Source organism: Ambystoma mexicanum, chromosome 12 (genome assembly GCF_040938575.1).
Source record: "Ambystoma mexicanum isolate Mex_15411 chromosome 12, UKY_AmexF1_1, whole genome shotgun sequence".
Taxonomy (NCBI): Eukaryota; Metazoa; Chordata; class Amphibia; order Caudata; family Ambystomatidae; genus Ambystoma; species Ambystoma mexicanum.
The window spans coordinates 522,370,067-522,388,896 of record NC_090936.1 but is presented as its reverse complement, the minus strand read 5'-3'; the positions used below and the strand labels follow the sequence as shown (position 1 = coordinate 522,388,896).

Genomic DNA, 18,830 nt, shown 5'->3' with positions numbered 1-18,830 from the left:
GCAGATACAGGAGGGCTCAGTAATGAAGAAACGAATATAAGAGCCAGAATAGAGCTGGAAACATGGGAGGGGGGAGTGGGAAGAGCAGAAAGGTGGTAGGAATCAAGGGTAGCAAAAAATAGAAGTGAAGCATGAATGGAAGAAAGGTGGAGATTAAAGTCACCTAAGAGTATGAATGGAGTAGAAGAAGACAGGACAGCAGAGAGTAAGGCGTCAATATCCTCACAGAAAGTAACAGCCGAACCTGAAGGGCAACAAACAAGTAGAAAAGTACGAGAATACGGTTTTACAAAGGTCGTTAAGGAATATTGAAAATACAGAAAGTAGGGAGAGAAGGTGAAGGAGAGGTAACAAAAGATTAGGAATATAGAATGCCAGTACCACCCCCATGTGCTGCAGGACAGGGAGTGTGCACGAAAGCAGTGGCAGGAGTAGGGAAAAAGGCAGGAATCGAGGTATTGGAAGATGAGAGCCATGTTTCAGTAAAACACATGAAATGAAGATTTAGACGAAGAAAACTATCAAACACTGAATGAGATTCAGTGCACTCAGCACGAGACAAGTGCACTCAGCATGTGTCTGCCGTTGTGTTTAGTTATAATCTGTGCGCCTAATAATTTGACAAATAATAATCTTAAAGAAGCACTGTGAGAACCCTGGGCACCCTAGATGATTAAACATTGAAACCAAACGAATTGTGCACTCCAATGACTGCCCCCATTCAATGTGATGCTGTCTTTACACACAATTCGTTTGGTTTCAATGTTTAGCATTCCAACAGAGACATATCATGGAGGCTGAGCATCAGCTGCGGTTTGTTGTGGCCATTTTTCCCGTGTGGGGTGGATCTTCGTGGGCCTCTGAGTATTTGTACAAGAGACACGACTCTGATGGATAACTCCACTTGATCAAAGGACTGTTCACAAGTGGAACTTCGAAAGTCAACCACTCTCCTTCACCACACTAGAATCTATTTATTTCTTCAGCCAGCACATTCAAGAGTGGGCCTTTGTTGGGAACCAGGTGGATTGGAACCTCTGCCCTGACCTCTTGCTTCCTCGTCTTATCTGGTGTGCTGCTAAGAGAGATAGCATTTATGAGGCCTTGCCACTCCTGAGTTGCTCTGCCATCGTGTACTTATCACAGCATTCCTGGTACCAGGGTTAAAGATTGATCAAGGAGCCCTCGGGTGACAGGAACACAAAGCCCAACTTCTGCACCAAGATGTGGAGAGGGGAGTAAGTCACCTGGAAATGCGGAATCAACTCCTATGAACAGACCAGGCCACAGACAGAAGCAATAGATTGATGCAGGCAGATAAAGCCGATTGGAATGTTGTTATATTGCAGGGAAAGTGAAGGCCCCACCAGCCAACAGCACTGCCCATGTAGCCCTCGAAACCACCCACCCGGGTACAGCCTGCCAAGGCAGTCCAGCCACTGAACCGGGGATAAATACATGTTCCCCCGTGCTACCAGCACACTAGGGCACCCAAGCGAGCCTTCGGAGATGCCTCTCAATTCGGTCTCCCAGCCTCATCCTGGGGGCACCCGTCTGAGCCCTTTTAGAAAGGGACTGCTACGTTTGCCACCTGGCCACGCGCCCGACACACATTCATTTGTTCATTTTACACACAAACCTGCTTCGATGAACATCTATGTATTCTGATAGGTGCTTATTTAAAGATCCAATTCTACTTATTCCAGGTCCGAATGGCAGGTAAGCATCATTCGCTATCTGTAGTTTTGGTAAAACAGGTGCTTTGGGTAATTCTACTGCAAAACAGATCCTTTTTCTGAAAATGATATTAGACGATCATTGAACAACATGTTTAGTAATTTTAGTAAGATCTGTTGGTTTTCTGCTGTGGCATGTGTGTGAAATTGAACGTAACATCCTTAAGTAGCTACGTGATTATTCGCTTTGGTAATGCAGACTGCATGGTTAATAATAACCACCTTCCCTCCTTTTTTGCATCCTCTAGAGTGATACCTTTGTCCAGCTGTGTATTATCAAAGGCCAACTTTCCTACTTTCATAAGATTCAATTGAAAAAATGCTTTTTGTGAGACAATTTTTCTTTGTACTCCGGTAGATCTTTTGAGACCCTTTTAAAGAAGAGGTCAATCTAGTTGTCTTTAGACATTGGCACGATGAAATGGGACCTGTTCTTTAGTCTGGGTTTAATACTTGTAGTGTGCAGGGTATTTCATTGATAGAGTATCACATCCGGTACAGGACTAATCTTCTCCTCAATGTACATTAATAGTTGTGACGTGCTTACCGTGGTATCTATGATGGGAATCATTAACTGTGGACAATCACATGCGGTTTATATTTTGTTTACTTTCACATTTCTTGTATATTTGAAAAGTTCAATTTAAATACATGCATGTTTGTGATGGCACTTAAGAAAATCCCTTTCCAAGATTTGTTTCTTATCCGCTGTTAAGCTGCCAGAGGAGAGATTGGTCGATTTGTGCGTCATGGATGTCGATTGTGTAATGCTTTATTTTATTGAACATCTACCATTCCTTGTGGCAGCTCCAGAATTTGACCTTGAAAATGCTTCCTGCTCTATGTTAATATCTCCGGTGGTGTTAGAGGTGTGAATAGTGTGCATGTTAATATGCGTGGGGGTACGGCAGCACTCCCCAGTATGGCTCACCACTGCCATCTACCATCCACACTCACTTTCCTTCATCATCCCTCCAGTCTTCAGACTCGTTCACATCATCTTTCAGGGCAACGTCATGTACTGCGTGTCCTTCTACCCACTGGTCAATCCTTTGACATGTTCCTGAATCTTGAAACCGCCTACATATCTCCCTGCAGGAGACTTCGACCCTGCCAGCATTGCACTCCATATGTCTTCTCTTGGCGGACCCATTTTCTGCTTTGGGTTCTCATATCATTTCTTTGCTCATGATACTCAAATATTCTTCTCCTTCCCCCCCTTCTTCCCCTTCCTCATCCCAAAGGCCACCTCAGTAACTGCCTATTCTCCATTTGCATTCGATGGCACTGCATGGCCTGATGCTGAACTCCTCTCAATCTGAAGTGATCTTTCTCCTGTTTTCCAGCACTGTGCATGCGTCCCCCCTTTCTTACATCCTTTCTCCCTTACCCCATCCCCACGGCCCACCATCGAAGGTTTTCTTTGACAGAAACCCTGAACTTCAAAACTTCATCACCGCCACTACTACAGCTGCCAGACTTACCCTCGTCAACATCTGTAAAGTCTCCCCCGATATCCCATTTCACTCTACCAAGCACTCGTTGCCACCCTTATCTTCAGCATGCTGGACTACTACTCCAGCCTTTTTGGGACTTTCCCTCTAATCCTTTGCTCCTCTCAGCAAGATATTGAAATTTGCTACCCGCGTTCCTCGCCCACCTCTGTGCACTGACTTCATGAGGGGTGGCTGTCCATGCGTTCCTTCCTCCTGTCCTAAAATGTATCCATGCGTTCCCTCTCCACCAATAATACCACAGCCTGGATACAGCTAATAATCAGTCTCTTTTTACTCACCCTCTCCTTCCAAAGCTCTGCTACCCATATCTTTCCCCACCCGTCGGTGCTGCCTCCCGTTTTCAGCCGTTCACCACCCTGGCTCCTAACGGCTGGAACACACTGGCCCAAGGAATTAAGGACGATGCCACGGATGCTGGCCTCAAGCAAAGCCGTTTCTCTCAAGAGGGATCCTCAGTCTCTTAATGCCGTCACCCTCGCCCACCACCGCAACCACTGGATGGCTATGACTGCCGAGATCTGTAATATTGCTATTACTGAAGATGTGCTTAATGGTTGTCTTTTGCTATCCACATTCACTGTTTCCAGATCCTTCCCCACCAGCATCTGGTTTAATTTACTAACTACTGTATCATCACTATGCAAAGAAACCATCAATGAAGATTCTCTAACCATCAATCTGACCTTTGAACAGCGCGGTGTCCGGACATTTCATCGAAAGTCATTTCGTCGAAAGACATTTGGTTGACGGAATTTGGTCGAAAAAATGTGGTCGAAAAAAAAAAGTGAAAATAAAAATAAAAAAAAAATTCGACCATTTGTGTTTCGACCAAATGATTTGGACCAAATGTCCTGTCGACCATTTTTTTTCGACAAAATGTCTGGTAACCGAACAGCGCTTCACAATATATCTGGTGATTTTCTTTGTGACTGCTGATGATGGAGTTATAGGGATTCATCTGCGTGTTACTATCTTATGTGGTGTTGAAGGTATCACTAATGCCAGCAGCGTGATAGCTCCAGTACCAATAGAGGTGAAAGAAATATTCTGGAGTTTGATATCCCTGGTGCAAGTTCCAAAAGTATTCTCCATTTTTGTTTCAGCAACATCCCAATAACAGTGATAGTATCTCTCATTACTGTCACTATTGCATACATTCTCACCAATGTCTCCTATTACACCATCCTGACAGCCGAGGAGGTGCTGGAATCAGAAGCTGTAGCCATGGTAAGTTTAACCACAATGCAGAGGAATATTTTGAACTCACTTTCTGGATCTGGAATGCCATTTCCCTCTGTAATAACACTTTCTTTCCTAGTGGCCAGTTGCACTCTCCACCTCACTCGTCTTGCAGTAATGACCATCACCGAAAGCTGGATCAACCCTCCCGCACCTCCTAGATAAAGCCCACTAGAAATCCTTTAGACTGATGATCCAAGCTTCTTCCACTACTCTCACATATCCAAGAAAGTGGATAGGGCGGGTCTCTTGGGCAGTAAAGAGGACCATTCTGCCCCTCCACCCACCAACCTCATCCACTCCTCTTTAGAACACATTGATATCTAACTCCTTGCCCCAACTCCTCTCGCCATAACTCATCTTTCATACACCTGGCTCTCTTAATCTCTTTTTTCCAAAACTTAGACTCTGATGTTCCTGCCATATTCAATGCGAACATCGAATTTCCCTAAGATAATTAAGACCAACCATTTATAACTTGACTCCCCACTTTTTGACCACTCTCTGGTCACCCTACACAAACAAACAGTCAACTTACTTTCATGGAAATTCACTGTATCTCACCTTTCCCTCCTCCTCTCTTGAGTCTTCACCTCCCTTCATTGATCTTCCGCTCTCTGGCAACTCTCTCCTAAATGCCACTGTATCTGTCCCATCTCCACTGTGGTCCTCATCCCCTTGTTTACAAGTGTACATTCTGTCCTGACTCTATAGTTTTGGGCTCGACTGCCCCTTTGAGGTGGTATCGAGCCTGACTTGTATATGACCTTTCCCCTTTCTATAACTGCTTGCCAGGCTAAGGAACGATGGTTGGCAGGGTTGCCCAGAGCAGCGCCAGAGGTTAAGATTAAATCTAAACCTTCCAGCCATCACCTTTTATTTTTTCTGACTCTATAGTTTGCCATCTTAATCAAGTCAAGTTATCCCTCCAGTCGCTCTCTCCACCCTTTGCTGACTCCAGTGAAAATACCTTTCAAGATGTCAACCTAGCACTTGCTGCTCCGTGTGAGCACCATTATCCCAACCACTCTTTCAACCCCTCTCGCCCTCATAACTGTGGAGAAACTACTCCCCTTATTTCCTTGCTTCCTGCAAGAAAACCTTCTACATTCTCATCTGCCTTAGACTTTGCCAAGTCATCCTAATTCACAACCCTCTTATCTCCACTCACACCCCTTCAACCCACTAAAGTCCATGTGTGCCCACTTTCACGACCAATATCCAGTCCAGCCACTCCCTCTGCTGGGTTTATCTACTACTTTTACTTAAAAAAAATCTGCGACATCAATGCCACCCTTCACTCACTCCCTCTTCCCTCCGCCTCTCCTCCCCCCAATTTTAACCTACCATTGCAGATGATTTGTCAGTCATCCTTGGTCTGCCAACTCTGCATGCGCTCCTGCAGACCCCTTCACACTACCAAATCATGAAACTACCACTCCCTCTCTTCAAATTCTCCCTGTCCATTACGATCTTCGCAGCCTGCTATAAGATAGCCAAATTGATACTACTCATACAAAACCTACGCCAGACCCCAACAACCTTGATAACTAACTGGTTTCCATTATTTCTGCAATATTTTAACATCCTAGTGTGTTTGGTTTTTGAACTTATCAACCCCCCTCCAGTTAGAGTTCTGCAGCCATCACTCTATGCAAGCAGCGCTGATCTAGTCTCCAAATTCAATACTGCCGGTTTGGTCCCACATACACTCAACCTGCATGCTCCTTGTTTAACTGCTGCCTTCAAAACCACTGGCCACTTTTATTTCCTGGCGGTTTTTCCTTACTTCATCTTCAGAGGGACTTCCCTTGGCTGAATGACTTCTTACTTAGCTGGTTGCTCCTTTTTTGCCTCCTGGAATTGTGAGAATCTGCTGCCACCCCTCTACCAATTGGGGTCCCTCAAGGGTCGGTTCTTGATCCCCTCCTATTCACCTCATAGCATATTGTCTCCTTTGCTTATGACACAAACATCCTCTTATTCATTCCTTCAGCCCGGAGCCATCTTCCTGACAAACTGCCTGCCCACCAACTGCCACTGGATGCGCTACACTTCCTAATGCTTGACTCCTCCCAAGCTGAGGTGACCTAGTAACCCGGCTTCGTACACCTCACCCTTCATTTCCTATGTTCTGTCAGCTCAACTGACACTTTTACCCCACGCCTCATGGCTCACAGCCGAGCGTTTACCTTGAGCATCTATCTGAAACTATAATAGGTCATTGCCTCTACAGGTGTTGGTTTCAACCTCTTGAGTATACATAAAATCCACAGCAAAACCACATTTCTCTCCAGTATGACTGTCATCTCCATCCTTATCCTCAATAGGCTGGGCTACCGCTCCAGTCTCCTCTTGGGGCTCACTCTCTCTCCTTCTTTACCCCCCTTGTCAACAGACTTAACTTTGCTAGCTGTGCAATCCATTACCTCCCTCAAGCCCCACCCACCTCTGCGATATGTCTGCATGTGAAGCAACTGTCTTGGAGCAGTTGATCCCTGTTAACTGCTTTGCTCTACAAAGCCATTCCTAGGCTAGCTCCTCCCTACTTGGCTAACTGCATGTCTCACTATTCACTCCATCGCACCATGAGAACTCAACCCTGCCTCAACCACTCTGTCCCTCATCTGCCATTTGCTACCTCTCTCTATTCCTCCTTCATCCTACTTGCTCATTGTCACAGAACCGTCCTACCGCATGACATCAAGTCCATCCCTACTATTTCTGCCTTCGATTCTGCCCTGAAGAAACATCTCCTTTCCCTTGAAGGAGTACTCAAGCTATCTGGTACCCCATACAGCTTTATAACTTGTAGATAGATGTAGATATTGCAAATGGATAATATTGAAGTATATGTAAATACTCCAAATGTTAATCTTGTAAATGTTCATATGTAATAATTCTTTGTCAGTGTGGTCTCAACTTGCTGACTCCTACACCTGGTCAATGTATCTCTCGTTTCAGTTAATTTACTATTGTAAGGCACCAAACCTTGGGGTTGCCCAGCCAGCCCTACCTATGTACAAAGTTGTATTTTCTAAAGCTTTTCTTGCTATACAAATACATTTAAACATGTTAAGGTTTCTTTTAATCTTGGAACCTTTACCAAAGTTACAATCCAATGCCTGTAATGTGATGGAGCGTACCCGGTGAGTCCTGCTACTGCCAGTGGAGGTTTGTATATCATGTCCAAGAGCATTTGTAAACTGTGAGTGAGTCCTGTTGTAAAGCACACCCAAGTCTTGTTCTAGAGAGCATGTTTGTCCTCTTCTGAAGAAGAGGATCCCTGTTCTAGCATTTACTCTAAAGAGAATGGACGTCATGTGCTGAGGAGTATTTGCTCCCATAGTTTGGAGAGGTGTATGTGAGGGCTATAAACACGAGATGTGACCAGAGTTCTCTCTGTAAAGTATATGAACCTTTCATTGGAGGTATGTGGATCTTTAAGTGGAGGAGCAGGGGAACCCTATTGTTGGGAGTATGGAAGTCCTGTTAAAGATAGTGATGGAAGCCCAGGCCTCTTAAGTATGTGATCAGTAAAGTATGTGAACACATCCTAAAATGAGGGCAACCAGTGCACATCCCTTCAAACCATTAAACAAGCAGCACAATGGGATGAAAAGCCCCTTCTGTTACTTTTTCTTTTTGGTAGTGCCTGAACCTACACAAAGAAGAAACACATGACGTGTAGTACTCAAAAACTCTCTTTTACATATCTATCTACACACAGTATTTCAATAAATACCATAGGAGAGAATCCCACATCCTTTAATTAAGCAGTAGGCCCCGAGCAAGGGGGTAATTACTACTTCAGGTAATAGGGGCCTATTGCTATTAGTACCATGGTCCGTAAGACTGGGGTACTAAGAGCCTTTTTGTTTTATGTTCCGAAAAGCTCAGTTTCGGAACAGAAGAATAAGATGTCAAAAACTGGCCACCGGGGAAGGGAAAATGAAGTCCATTTTCCTTTTCCATGGCGGCCATTGGAAATGAATGTAAAAAAGGTAAACAAACAAAATGGCCGCCATCCTTGGCAGCCATTCAAAAAATAGGGAAAAATGTAAACAAATAAAATGGCCCCATGTAAAGGAGAGAAGGGACTAGGTGTAGTTCCATCTTCCTTTCCATGACAGCCGGTCGTGGATCGGGAGCAGAGGCGCTGGGGACCAAAGTGTTCCCAGCACTTCTGCTTCCGAAATGGACAAAAAAGAAGGTAAGTGGGGTTTGGAGGGTGGGGTGGAGATTCTTTGGATTGGGGGCGGGGGGTGGGAACAACACTGACCTCAATCACCGGTTGGGAAAGACTGCAGCCTCCAGCTGCTTGGTGGCTCGGAGCAGGGATTACCACATTCCGAGCCTCCTCATGGGCTGAGTGGCTGCCACAACCCACCGCCGGGGACAGAAAGGAAGGACCATTGTGGGGAGAGGGATTCCCTGTCGGGTAATGCCCCGGCGAAGGCAAATGAGATTGTATGTTACAATCTCATTGTCCCTCACTGGGTACTCATTTTAGAAATGACCTCCTTAAAGGTAGCAAAACAAGCTCCATCCTCAATGATTATAAATGTTTTTAAAAAATCTCTATAAATACACTTATATATCATTTACTATATGAGAAGAACTTCCCAAGCGAAGAAGTACGCATATATCACATGAACTTGAGTGAGGTTAGTAAATTAGTGACTGTACATCATACAGTTGTATTGCACAACAGACACAGAAAATATTGTTCACACTTTTGTATCATCTTTAGTCTTTTGGCTGCTTGTGCCACTACACCCAGTTCGATATATTTTGTTTGCTGCGTGCTGCAGAGTACAGTCTCTAAGTTCTGAGGCTGGCCAGAATTCTATCAGAATTGGGTTTGGGATTGTTGAGACCGTTTATTTGCGCTTGTGAACTCCTTTATTTGATTGACTTGTTCCTGTGAATTCTTGATTCACTCTCATAGTTTATTTGTATTTTTTCTTTTGAATTATCTTCATTCAGCTGACATATTGAATTGACTTCATTCAAAACATTAGTATAGATATTGCTTCATTCAAATTCTGTAACAGAATTGTTTTTCTCTTTCCCCAAAGTGCTATAATATTCACTTAAAACAGAATAGTTGTCCAAGTTTCATTTACTTGTGCATAATTGTTTTTCTCTTCCCCAAACAAAATAATTGTCCAAGTTGAATTCACTTGTACGTGATTGTTTGATTTTTTTCCCCAAAGTACTGTGTGTGATGCTGGAAATACATCGGAGGGACAGGGCCTCCGTATCCTTGTCTTTTACTGCCTTTTTATCGTGTGTTCTGTCATATTTTCCGTGCAGGAGTTCATGTGGGACTCCTGGCGGTGCAGCTCTCTCAACCCTGTGCCCCTAGTGTATGTTTTGGGGCACCTGTGGGTGGCCCACAGAGCAGGGTATGGGCTGGTAGCAGCTCCATGCTGATTTTGACGGGTGCGCTGAGTATCCTCCATTTTGGGGATTCCCAGGCCCTGCCATTGGAATCAGTTGATTCCTGATGGAAAACAAGATGGCCCCTGTGGCCTCTTGCTTTCTATTAACTATTACCTTGTTTTCCCAAAGTCATGGGAAGCCCTGACTCTGTCCCTTTCCTCTGTCTGGCTGTTGGGTGGAAGTTCCATATATGGTGTTGTTGTGAAGTCCAGTCCAGACTGACAGGAGCCTTCCCAGTGAATGTATGTTGTGGGTACCTCCGGTGGGTAGGACCTGGGTGAATGGAGTGTGTGACCAATATGCACTTCTTGTTGTGGCTGTCTAGTTCCTGGTATGAGAGACAAAGACTGAGACAGCCCTGCGCGAAACTGGCCTGAATGCAGTGTGTAGTGTTGAATGGCTGAGTACTTGTCCCAACCCACATTCCTTGTTGTGAGTGTCTGAGAGGGAGGAGGATGGCCTGAATGCACTGTGTGCCAGATTGGCTGACTGACTGCATGAATGCCCTTTTGTATGATTGGCTGCTGAGAGTGACCCAGCAGTGTGGATGAGAGACAAGATAGTATATCTGGGGACCTCTCACCACTGAAAATTGTTCAGAAGCTGTGTCTACACTTGAAGAGTAACTGGAACTGCTGATCCTCGACGCCCAGCTGGAAGACGAAGACTTGCTGTTGCATTTGCTTCGACCTGATCGGAAAGCTGCCGAACTCGTCAAGGACTGATCCGAGAGAGGACCTGGTAAGGCGCCCTCTTCCCGTGCTCCGTGGGACCATCGAGCACCGCTAACCTTTGCCGAAGCTCCCTGGAAGTCAGACCCTCGAAAGGTTGCCGACCCGAGACGAGACCGCTGAGGAGAACGAAGCAAAGCACCCGGACTTTGCCTGTGTCAAAGTCTATTGCCGTCGACTAGGGTTTGCAGGTTTGTGTAACCGCTGGAGGCCCGTCGAAGTTGTGTTGCCTAGCCGTGGGGACCACTTGATGCCGTGCCGCCGACGACCGGAGACGCCCGCTCTTTTGCCTAAGAACATTTGAAACTAAGGACTCCCTTGTCCGCAACTTTGACCGCTTTGTCCCGCCGGAGAAAGTCGAGGACGACTAACGCGCTGAGGAGAATCCGGCGGTGGGTTTCCCGCCACCTAAAGACCCCAAATACTTCGATGACTCGACGCCCTCATTGCTCTTCTGAAACTCTTTGCGGTCCTGAACAGTCTTTCGCCGAGGTGCCCCGCACACCTCATCCTCGCAGGACGTCGCTGACGAGCACCGCCTGGATTGACATCGGGGTCACGGCACCCTTGAACTTCTCATCGTCGCCGTTGACGACAAGTTCACCATCTTCGACGCCTCTCGACGATCCGTGCTTCCTGCTTTAAGGGGAGTCACTCAAGAAGGATCCTTCGACGCGTCTTCGAAGAACTCTACTCCACCAGGTGCATTGGGGGGGTAAAACCTTACTAGGAGGAAATAAGGCTATTGAACAATATATGGACTGGGCTTGTGCTATATATCTTTATTTTACAAGTTGCCCAGGTGGGGGGATCTCCACACAGAACCGTGTCGATCGGTAGGGGCCGGTATTCTGCCTATTGTTTCAACCATTTTACGTTCCTGACTATCTCTATTGCTGGTTTCCTTGTTATTGATCGGTGTGACATTTTAACGGTACAGGTGATGCACTTTAATGAGATTTGATAACATTGGTGGTACCACTTTAGAATTGTATATATTTATCATTGTTGATTTCCGAGTACAAAGTGCGTTATTGTGATCCTGTACATACCTTTGAATATTAATTATATAAAGACTGTGTTTTCAGTAATACAGTGTGTGGACATTCCTTTGTGGGGGTTCGGGGACTACACTGTACTTAAGAACCAGCCTGCATCACCTCCTGAGAAGCTATGCCTTGATTGTTCGACTACGTTACCAATAATAGACAATCTTGGCTGGGGTCCTCTGTGCCTCTCCTCTACCATATAGAGAGCGGAAGTACAGACACCCCCACCAGTATCTTCACACTGGTGACAGCGGTGGGATGCTTATGGTTTTAAGAATCAGTGTATAACCGTGCCACTTACAAAATATCTTCACTTTATTAAATTAAGGTTTGGTTGTGTACAAAATAACTGCATTACAACCAATGGAGTCTATTGCAAATGGTAAATTGACTAGGATGAGCTTAGAGGCTCTCCAGAGTGCTTGTGAAGCCAGGGAGTTAGACTTTGTGGATAGGTCTAGGGCTGAGCTGATAGTTGCCCTGGTGGACTACCAGACCGATGGTGAAACTCTTGATGAGGGGGGAATGCAACCAATGAGGACTCTCCCCCTGGGGGTGCTACTGAATCTGTTTCTGGGAATGCCACCATTCCTGCTGCCTCTGTTCCGAACCCCAGCACTGCTCTTCAGGGGGAAGCCCTGAAGATTGAACTTTTAAAATTGGAGCTACAACGGGAACAGTTAGCCTTTCAATACAAAAAGCTGGCAACCGAAGCTGAGTTGAAGAAAGAGGAGTTGGCACAGCAAGTGATCCTCAAAGATAGGGACACTGAGCACCAACGAATCCAGCTAGAGAAAGCTAGAGTGGAGACTTCAGCTAAACCAGTTGAGAGTGGCAGGTCCCCAGCCACCAAGTTTATGAAAGATTTGGTTGGTGTGTTTGTGGAGGGTTCTGATATCCTCCAATGGATTGAAGCGTTTGAAATGGCTTGTGCCAATCATGATGTCGACAAAAGAGATTGGGCTAAGTGTTTGTTAGGCAGAGTGCCTCAGACTGGGTATGACTGTATTCTGAAGCTGAGTGTGGAAGACAGGGGTCAGTATGAGCGTATGAAATCTGCTTTGATTGCCAAGTTTGGCAAGCCACCTACCCAATACCTTAAAAGGTTCAGGGATTTTAAGAAAAGAGAGAATGTGTCTTGGGTTGACTGGGTGAGTGCTGCGCACATGAACATGATGGGGTGGATTGATGGTTACAAGGTGAAAACTTTTGTGGAATTGTCCCACCTTTTGTTTTTTGAGCATTTTTCTGAAGCCTATTCACCGGAGCTGTGTCATTATGTTGCTGAGCAGAACATTTTGGATCCCTTTAAACTGGCTAGGCTGGCTGACAAGTGGGTCTCCCACCGGGTGTCCCCTAAGGACTCCAGTGGGAAGGACAAGGACAAAGAAAAGGGGGCCTCTCAGAAAGCTGAGGAGTCCCAAAAGCAGTCACAGTCGGGTAAACCTAAACCCTCCTCTCCGAAGACCCATAAATCTAGTGGGGATAAGTCATCTGTGGGTGGGAATAAGAGTAGTGGTCCACCTGCTGCAAAGCAGGCTGCCAGTGGTTCCAGTACCGTACCCCGCACTCCCGGCACTTGTTGGGATTGTGGGGCTCTGGATCACAAGAGGGATGACTCCAAGTGTAAAGGTAAGGCACTTGGAGTACAGGATGTCAGCCTGACCTACCCTTACCCCATGTCTGAGGTGGAGGCCACTATCCTCCCCTCCTCTACAGGGATCACATTTGGTGCTCCTGTAGAGATTTCCTTAGTGTCCCTTGGGGCCTGGGACCAGTACGCGGAAGTACTGGTGACTATCCCACAGAACACCCGTACATTTTTGAGAAGTGTCCTCCTGAATGGCCAGCCTTCTACTGGTTTGAGAGACACTGGGGCAAGCATGACAGTGGTGGACAGGACCCTGCTCAAGCCAGAGGACTATGTAGGTGCTCCTCTGAGAACCACCAGGTTAGCTGGTTGGCCTCCCAAATTATCGCCTGCAGCCCTAGTCACACTCGTAATTGGAGACAAGACAGCAAAGCTTCCTGTCCAGGTTCAGGACAATGTCCCTGCTAACATTCTGTTAGGTAATGATCTAGTCGAGTTGGGATTGATTTTGGATGGTCTTCCCATGACTGCTGCTGCAGTCACTAGGTCACAGGTGACCCTGGGTCTGGCTGTGAGTCAGGTACCCGAGCAAAAGGCGCGGCCTAAGGCAAGACGAAGGAAGAACAAGAAGGCCACCTCTGTGGAGGGACCTCCTTCTCTTCCTGCTGTTCCTACAGCACCCGTTGGGATCCATGCTCCTGACGGGCTGGGTCCGGTGGTAAACCCTGTCTCAACTCCTGTGGGAGAAGAGCCAGAAGACTCTCCTGTGGGAGAGGTTCTCAACCCGGAGGACCATCCTGATGTTCAATGCTTCTTAGCTGAAGGAGGACCCTCCCGGGCAGACTTCTGTAAAGGACAGAGAGAGTGCCACTCTCTCGAGGGTCTGAGGAAACAGGCCCTGTCCCAGGCCCAAGGAGAAGTGCCTAGGACATTCTGGATGTATTGGGAGGGTGAGCTCCTTGTTAGTGAGCCCACTAAGCCTGACCCTGGTGCCCTCAAGAGGTTGGTGGTACCCCAGGTTTACAGGCCCTTCCTACTGCAGTTGGCGCTTGAGGTGCCCTTGGCTGTTCATCTTGGTACCAAGAAGACTAAGCAGAGGCTCTCTGTCCATTTCTACTGGCCCCGGATGGGAGTAGAAGTGGAATCCCACTGCAGGACCTGCCCAACTTGTCAGTTGTCTGGCAAGACTGGAGGCAGTGTCATTGCCCCACTGCAGCCATTGCCAGTTGTTGGCACCCCATTTGAGAGGGTGGGCATCGACATTGTCGGTCCCCTGGACCCTCCCACTTCAGGTGGCTATCGGTTCATCCTGGTTTTGGTAGATCATGCCACCAGGTACCCGGAGGCTATACCCCTTCCAACTGTAACTGCCAAGGTGGTTGCCAGGGCTCTCCTGGGCATTTTCACCCGTGTTGGATTCCCCAAGGAGGTTGTCTCTGAAATAGGATCCAACTTCATGTCTAGTTACATGAAGAGCGGAGTAACCTATAAGTTCTCCACCTCTTACCATCCCCAGACCAATGGTCTGGTTGAGAGATTTAATAAAACTCTCAAGGGCATGATAGGTGCTTTGGAAGAGCCCCTAAGGAGGAAATGGGATCTCCTCCTGCCATACCTGCTGTTTGCTTACAGAGAGGTACCTCAAGTGGGTGTTGGTTTCAGCCCCTTTGAGTTACTCTTTGGACAACCCGTGAGGGGGCCCCTTGCCTTGATCAGAGAAGGTTTGGAAGCCACCCTTCCAGGTCCCGCCAAGCAAGTGGGGGACTATGTGTTAGGACTCAGACGGAGGATGACACAGATGATGGGTCAGGCAACAGCGAATCTCAAGGCCAGCCAGGAATTGAACAAATACTGGCATGACCTTAAAGCATCGCAAGTGGAATGGACTCCGGGACAGGAGGTCCTCATGATGGAGCCTACCAAGCCTCGGGCATTGGCAGATAAATGGACTGGACCCTTCAGGATAATCTCCAAGATGGGTGAGGTCAATTATCTGGTTGACATGGGAATCCCAGGGGTAGCCCCTCAGGTATTCCATGTTAATTCGCTCAAGCCTTTCCACAGGCGAGCAGAGGTCTCATGTCTCTTGCTAGCTTCAGAGCAAGAAGACGATGAGAGTGAGCCCCTTCCTGATTTGCTGTATAGCAACCCTCAGAATGGCTCAGTGGAGGGAGTGCCTGCAGGACTTTGCTCCAGCAGTATGCCTCTCTGTTTTCGCTGACGTCAGGCCTTACACCGTGGTGTAAGCACGAGATTGACACTGGTGACAGCGTGCCTGTCAAAAGCAGGAGCTACCGTATGTCAGACACTGTTAAGAACCACATCCAGGCTGAGGTCGCCAAGATGTTGGATCTGGGGGTTATTGAACCCTCAACCAGTCCCTGGTCCAGTCCCGTGGTCCTTGTCCCCAAGGCAAGTTCCCAGGCAGGTACCAAGGATTGGAGGTTCTGTGTGGACTACCGAGGAGTCAATGCCGTCACCAAAACTGACGCGCACCCATTGCCCCGGGCTGATGAGCTTGTGGACACCATAGGTGCTGCCAAATTTGTGAGCGCCTTTGACCTTACCTCAGGCTATTGGCAAATAGCTCTGACAGACCATGCCAAGGAAAAGACGGCGTTCTCAACACCAGAGGGACTCTACCAGTTTAGGGTCATGCCTTTTGGGTTGAAGAATGCCCCTGCCACCTTCCAGAGGTTGGTCAATCATGCTCTCAGTGGGCTGGAAGCCTTTTGTGTGGCTTATTTAGACAACATTGCTGTCTACAGTTCCACTTGGGAAGAGCATTTGACACATCTGGGTAAGGTGTTGCAGGCCTTGAAAAGGGCTAACCTCACTATCAAGGCCACCAAGTGCCGGATAGCTCAGGGGAAAGTCACATATCTTGGTCATGAGGTAGGAGGGGATCAAATCCAACCTCTCCCCAGTAAGGTACAGGATGTACAGGACTGGGAGACTCCCACTACTCAAACCCAGATGAGAGCCTTTTTGGGCCTCACTGGGTATTATCGCAATTTCATGGCGGACTATGGAACCATAGCTGCACCACTGACAGCTCTGACTTCACCCAAACAACCTAGGAAGGTTAATTGGACTGAAGACTCTCAGAGGGCCTTTGATGGCTTGAAAGAAAGTCTGTGTAGGGCACCTGTGTTTTGTGCGCCTGACTACAGCCGACCCTTTATCGTCCAGACGGATGCCTGCAACACCGTTATTGGAGCTGTCTTGTCCCAGTTAGATGACAAAAGGAGGGAACATCCTATCATCTTCATCAGTAGACTATTTAAGGGTAGAGAACTTAGGTGGGCTACTGTGAGAAGGAGTGTTTCAGTATAGTTTGGAGCCTTAGACGTTTTAGGCCCTACCTTACATGGTCTACCTTCAAGGTCCAAACAGCTCATAAGCCCCTGAAGTGGCTTATGCAGATGAAGGGTGAAAATCCGGAACTGCTCAGGTGGTCCATTAGTCTGCAAGGGCTAGACTTCACCATAGAGCACAGACCAGGGAAGAGTCACGATAATGCAGATGGCCTTTCCAGAAGGTATGTTGACCGTCTGGATGAGGGTGTCTATCCCGTGGGAGATTAGGCACCCTCCACCTCAGTCTGGGGGGGCGACTGTGATGCTGGAAATGCATCGGAGGGACAGAGCCTCCGTATCCTTGTCCTTTACTGCCTTTTTATCGTGTGTTCTGTCATATTTTCTGCACAGGAGTTCATGTGGGACTCCTAGCGGTGCAGCTCTCTCTCTTTTGGTTTGGTGAACAGACCCGTGGGATACCCTTATGGCACCCACGGGTGGGGGTACAACCCTGTGCCCCTAGTGTATGTTTTTGGGCACCTGTGGGTGGCCCACAGAGCAGGGTTTGGGCTGGTGGCAGCTCCATGTTGATTTTGACAGGTGCACTGAGTATCCTCCATTTTGGGGATCCCCAGGCCCTGCCATTGGAATCAGTTGATTCCTGATGGAAAACAAGATGGCCCCTGTGGCCTCTTGCTTTCTATTACCTATTACCTTGTTTTCCCAAAGTCCTGGGAAGCCCTGACTCTGTCCCTTCCCCCTGACTGGCTGTTGGGTGGAAGTTCCATATATGGTGTTGTTGTGAAGTCCAGTCCAGACTGACTGGAGCCTTCCCAGTGATTGTATGTTGTGAGTACCTCCTGTGGGTGGGACCTGGCTGAATGGAGTGTGTGACCAATATGCACTTCTTGTTGTGGCTGTCTGGTTCCTGGTATGAGAGACAAAGACTGAGACAGCCCTGCCCGAAACTGGCCTAAATGCAGTGTGTAGTGTTGAATGGCTGAGTACTTGTCCCAATCCACATTCCATGTTGTGAGTGTCTGAGAGGGAGGAGGATGGCCTGAATGCACTGTGTGCCAGATTGGATGACTGACTGCATGAATGCCCTTCTGTATGATTGGCTGCTGAGAGTGACCCAGCAGTGTGGATGAGAGACAAGATAGTATATCTGGGGACCTCTCAACACTGGAAATTGTTCAGAAGCTGTGTCTACACTTGAAGAGTAACTGGAACTGCTGATCCTCGATGCCCAGCTGGAAGACGAAGACTTGCTGTTGCATTTGCTTCGACCTGATCGGAAAGCTGCCGAACTTGTCAAGGACTGATCCGAGAGAGGACCTGGCAAGGCGCCCTCTTCCCGTGCTCCGAGGGACCATCGAGCACCGCTAACCTTCGCCGAAGCTCCCTGGAAGTCAGACCCTCGAAAGGCTGCCGACCCGAGACGGGACCGCTGAGGAGAACGAAGCAAAGCACCCGGACTTGGCCGCTATCGAAGTCTATTGCTGCCGACCAGGGTTCGCAGGTTTGTGTAACCGCTGGAGGCCCGTCGAAGTTGTGCTGCCCAGCCGTGGGGACCACTTGACGCCGTGCCGCAGACGACCAGAGCCGCCCGCTCCTTTGCCTAAGAACATTTGAATCTAAGGACTCCCTTGTCCGCAACTTTGACCGCTTTGTCCCGCCGGAGAAAGTTGAGGACGACCAACGCGCCGAGGAGAATCCGCCGGTGGGTTTCCCGCCACCTAAAGGCCCCAAAGACTTTGATGACTCAACGCCCTCGTTGGGCCACAGCTCTTCTGAGCCTCTTTGTGGTCCTGAACAATCTATCGCCTAGGTGCCCTGCACACCTCATCCTCGCAGGACGTCGCTGACGAGCACCGCCTGGATCGACATTGGGGTCTCGGCACCCTTGAACGTCTCATCGCCGCTGTTGACGACAAGTTCACCATCTTCAACGCCTCTCGACGATCCGTGGCTCTTGCTTTAAAGGGAGTCACTCAAGAAGGATCCTTCGACGTGTCTTCGAAGAATTCTACTCCACCAGGTACATTGGGGGGGTAAAACCCTAATAGGAGGAAATAAGGCTATTGAACAATACATGGACTGGGCTTGTGCTATATATCTTTATTTTAAAGGTTGCCCAGGTAGGGGGATCTCCACACAGAACCGTGTCGATCGGTAGGGGCCAATATTCTGCCTATTATTTCAACCATCTTACGTTCC

General features: G+C 47.8%; 1 protein-coding gene across 1 annotated transcript in view; it reads left to right on the top strand.

Moving 5' to 3' along the window:
• LOC138513739 (cystine/glutamate transporter-like) overlaps positions 1-18,830 on the top strand; it is a 128,352-nt gene that overhangs the window by 77,516 nt on the left and 32,006 nt on the right. The window contains exon 7 of the mRNA XM_069628823.1: positions 4,357-4,480. Within this exon, the coding sequence (XP_069484924.1) occupies positions 4,357-4,480 (124 nt within the window). The remainder of the gene's footprint in view (positions 1-4,356; positions 4,481-18,830) is intronic.